The following is a 2874-nucleotide window of genomic DNA, read 5'->3' on the forward strand; positions in this document are numbered from 1 at the left end:
ATAATTTTTTATACAATAAGCCCAAGTCTTCCTAGGTTTACCTTTGCCTTTCTTATCATAAGTCGAATCTAAAACATCTACTCTCCTAATCAGATAATATATACAAGAGCAACAATGACAAAAAAAAAAAATATGTGAACACATGAACAATGCTATAAAAACATGTGAAAAACTTCATCAATTCAATTCGACGATTAGAGAGCAGAAGCTAGATAAATAGAGAAGATGATTCGCTTTACTATGAATAACAAAATACATTCCAAGGAAGAAACAACTAGAAAGAAAAAACAATAAGACATGAAGTAAAATTTTGAATTAAAATTTTTATTCAACATTTAAATACAAAGGAAGGAGCAATGCATGGATCGATGAGGTGGACGAAGAAATTTTGAAAACATCCTGAACACATGAAAATATGCAGAAAAATCTAGTAGTAGAAATAAAAAAAAAATGTGGAATCTCCAAGACTCATAGAATTCAGTAGCATCCAATACTACACCTTACCTTTTGTAATAGATATCAATCATACCCAAACTGAAGTTCAAATTCTCAAAATTGTTGTACTGTATAAACTCAATAAAATTGTTAGCTACTTCAAAATTTAGAGTGCAAACAAGTGGGATAGTATTGTCATCATCTTTTCCTTCGATGAAGTAACGATCAGCCTCAAATAACTTGGTGGCAGCTTTATTGTCACAAAATAATTTCCATGAATACTTTATGGTTTCTTCAAAGGCTGTGGCATTCCATCTTAAAAATCTCATTTTAGTAATGTTACATATCCCTCAATTACACTTCAGCCCTGCTTCATGCCAATTTAATAAGCATGTTAACCATACTATCGTGATGAGAGCAATCGACTGCTCAAGTACTAGTGATGACCAGAATAAAGAAACACTATTTTTTTCACAATAATAAATCTTACAAAATCTGGTAAACAGTCTAAGTGAAAAAGAAAACTAGCATTAATTGCAATATTTATACTACTTACGGATCTACGTGCAAAGTGTCGAGCGTTTGCTCTGTCTAGCGTTTGCTCTTCCAGGAGATGTTCGATCTTATCAAAAGCAGTTAATACCTGTTAAAATTTTATAAGAATAAATGCCGGTGTACCCAAGTTTATGATTAATAAATAAATAAATAAATAAACTTGAAATAAATTTTAGTTTTCACAATGGAAAAAAAAAAATTTTCTAGTTGTTAACTTGCAGTATATGTAAGATATGTCAATTTTTGAGAAAATAGGTTGAATAGGTTCGATGCATTTTCCCTTTGCTTTCATTCCATTAAATAATAATCTTACAATCTATTTTAGGTACAAAATATTCTATATAATCTATTTTAGCTAACTTAATAATGCATATTCATAATCTAAATATTCAACTAACAGAAAAATAAATCAGAATAAAGAAATTGGAAATAATTTAAATAATGAAGCTCCTAATTATAGAAAACTACTAATTTAGTTGTTTGATTTTCGTCTTTCCTAATTGACATCCTCCTCAAATTGATGCTGACTGTGAGCAATATGCATCAAGTGGCCAACAAGAAAATTTGTCGGGACCAACAATCCTCAAGCCGTAAGTGCCAAGGCCGAAGGTGCCGAAACCGAAAATGGCGAAGCCTCAAAGACAACTCCTGAACCAAATATGATTTGAGCAAAGAAAAGCAAAAAATCATCTATCGTTACCGTCCAGAAAGTTGAATCATAGCCACAGGAAGGATTTGCGTTCAATTACAAGATCCAAATGCTACCGATCATAGCCCACAAGAAGGATTTGGTTACACGATCCAAATGCTACCGATCATAGCCCACAAGTAAGATCTAGTTACACGATCCAAATGCTACTGATCATAGCTCGCAAGTAGGATACGCGTCCTGTTATACGATCCAAATGCTATTGATTCTTCTAGCGACGACGAGGATGATTTGATCTTCATACTAACAGTGCTGAAGTCGAGATTAGGCGTGCAGATAAAAAAAGAGAATGTCTCGTTGGCGTGCAGATGAAGGTGACGAAGAAGCGGGAGCCACTACGAGTGGAGTTCGAATGAAGGAGAGGCTCTGTAGAGACCAGTCAAGTCGAAGAGGAAGACGAAGTAGAACGAAAACGACCTAGGCGAAGAAATAATTAGACGTTGAGCAGACAATGCGAAATTACAAACGAGCAGACGAGCGATTCACATCAGGTTCACCAAACAAGCAGACGGACGAAGCAGTCGCAGCGAACGAAGATCCCTCCAAACAATTCTGAGGCGGAGTGTGCGGAGTCGTGTCTGCTTCCGTTGCGAGGGGCTTTGTCAAATACGCAAATCAAGGCAAACAAATAGTTCCTCCCTTCCCGCAAGAAAGCCGGTGGGAAGGGAATCTTGACGGTCCTCCAACAACTACCGATAGTTAGGGCAAAAATTTGGCTCAGATACCATGTCAATTTTTGAGAAAATAGACTGAATAGGCTCGATGTCTTTTCCCTTTGCTTTCATTCCATTAAATAATAATCTTAGAATCTATTTTAGGTACAAAATATTTTTTATAATCTATTTAAGCTAACTTAATAATGCATATTCATAATATAAATATTCAACTAACTGAGAAATAAATTAGAATAAAGAAATTGAAAATAATTTAAATAAGGAAGCTCCTAATTATAGAAAACTCTTAATTTAGCTGTCTGATTTCGGCCTTTTCTGATTGACAAGATATTAAAGAATATGACTTCTGGCAATTTGTATATTTCTAAATCTTTAAGATACAATTAGATGTAATGTTTAATGTTTATACTAATACCTAAATTTTGATATTGTATTGATAGTATAGATTTTGTTCATGTATAATACAACATGGATTTGAAAGCATGTGCAACTTTCTACTAA

The 2874-nt window shown here is 33.8% G+C and overlaps 1 protein-coding gene across 1 annotated transcript in view; it reads right to left on the reverse strand.

Moving 5' to 3' along the window:
* LOC110026168 overlaps positions 1 to 2874 on the reverse strand; it is a 35180-nt gene that overhangs the window by 3450 nt on the left and 28856 nt on the right. The window contains exon 6 of the mRNA XM_020727016.1: positions 992 to 1078. Within this exon, the coding sequence (XP_020582675.1) occupies positions 992 to 1078 (87 nt within the window). The remainder of the gene's footprint in view (positions 1 to 991; positions 1079 to 2874) is intronic.

Source organism: Phalaenopsis equestris, unplaced genomic scaffold (assembly GCF_001263595.1).
Source record: "Phalaenopsis equestris unplaced genomic scaffold, ASM126359v1 Scaffold000354, whole genome shotgun sequence".
In the NCBI taxonomy this organism is placed as follows: domain Eukaryota; kingdom Viridiplantae; phylum Streptophyta; class Magnoliopsida; order Asparagales; family Orchidaceae; genus Phalaenopsis; species Phalaenopsis equestris.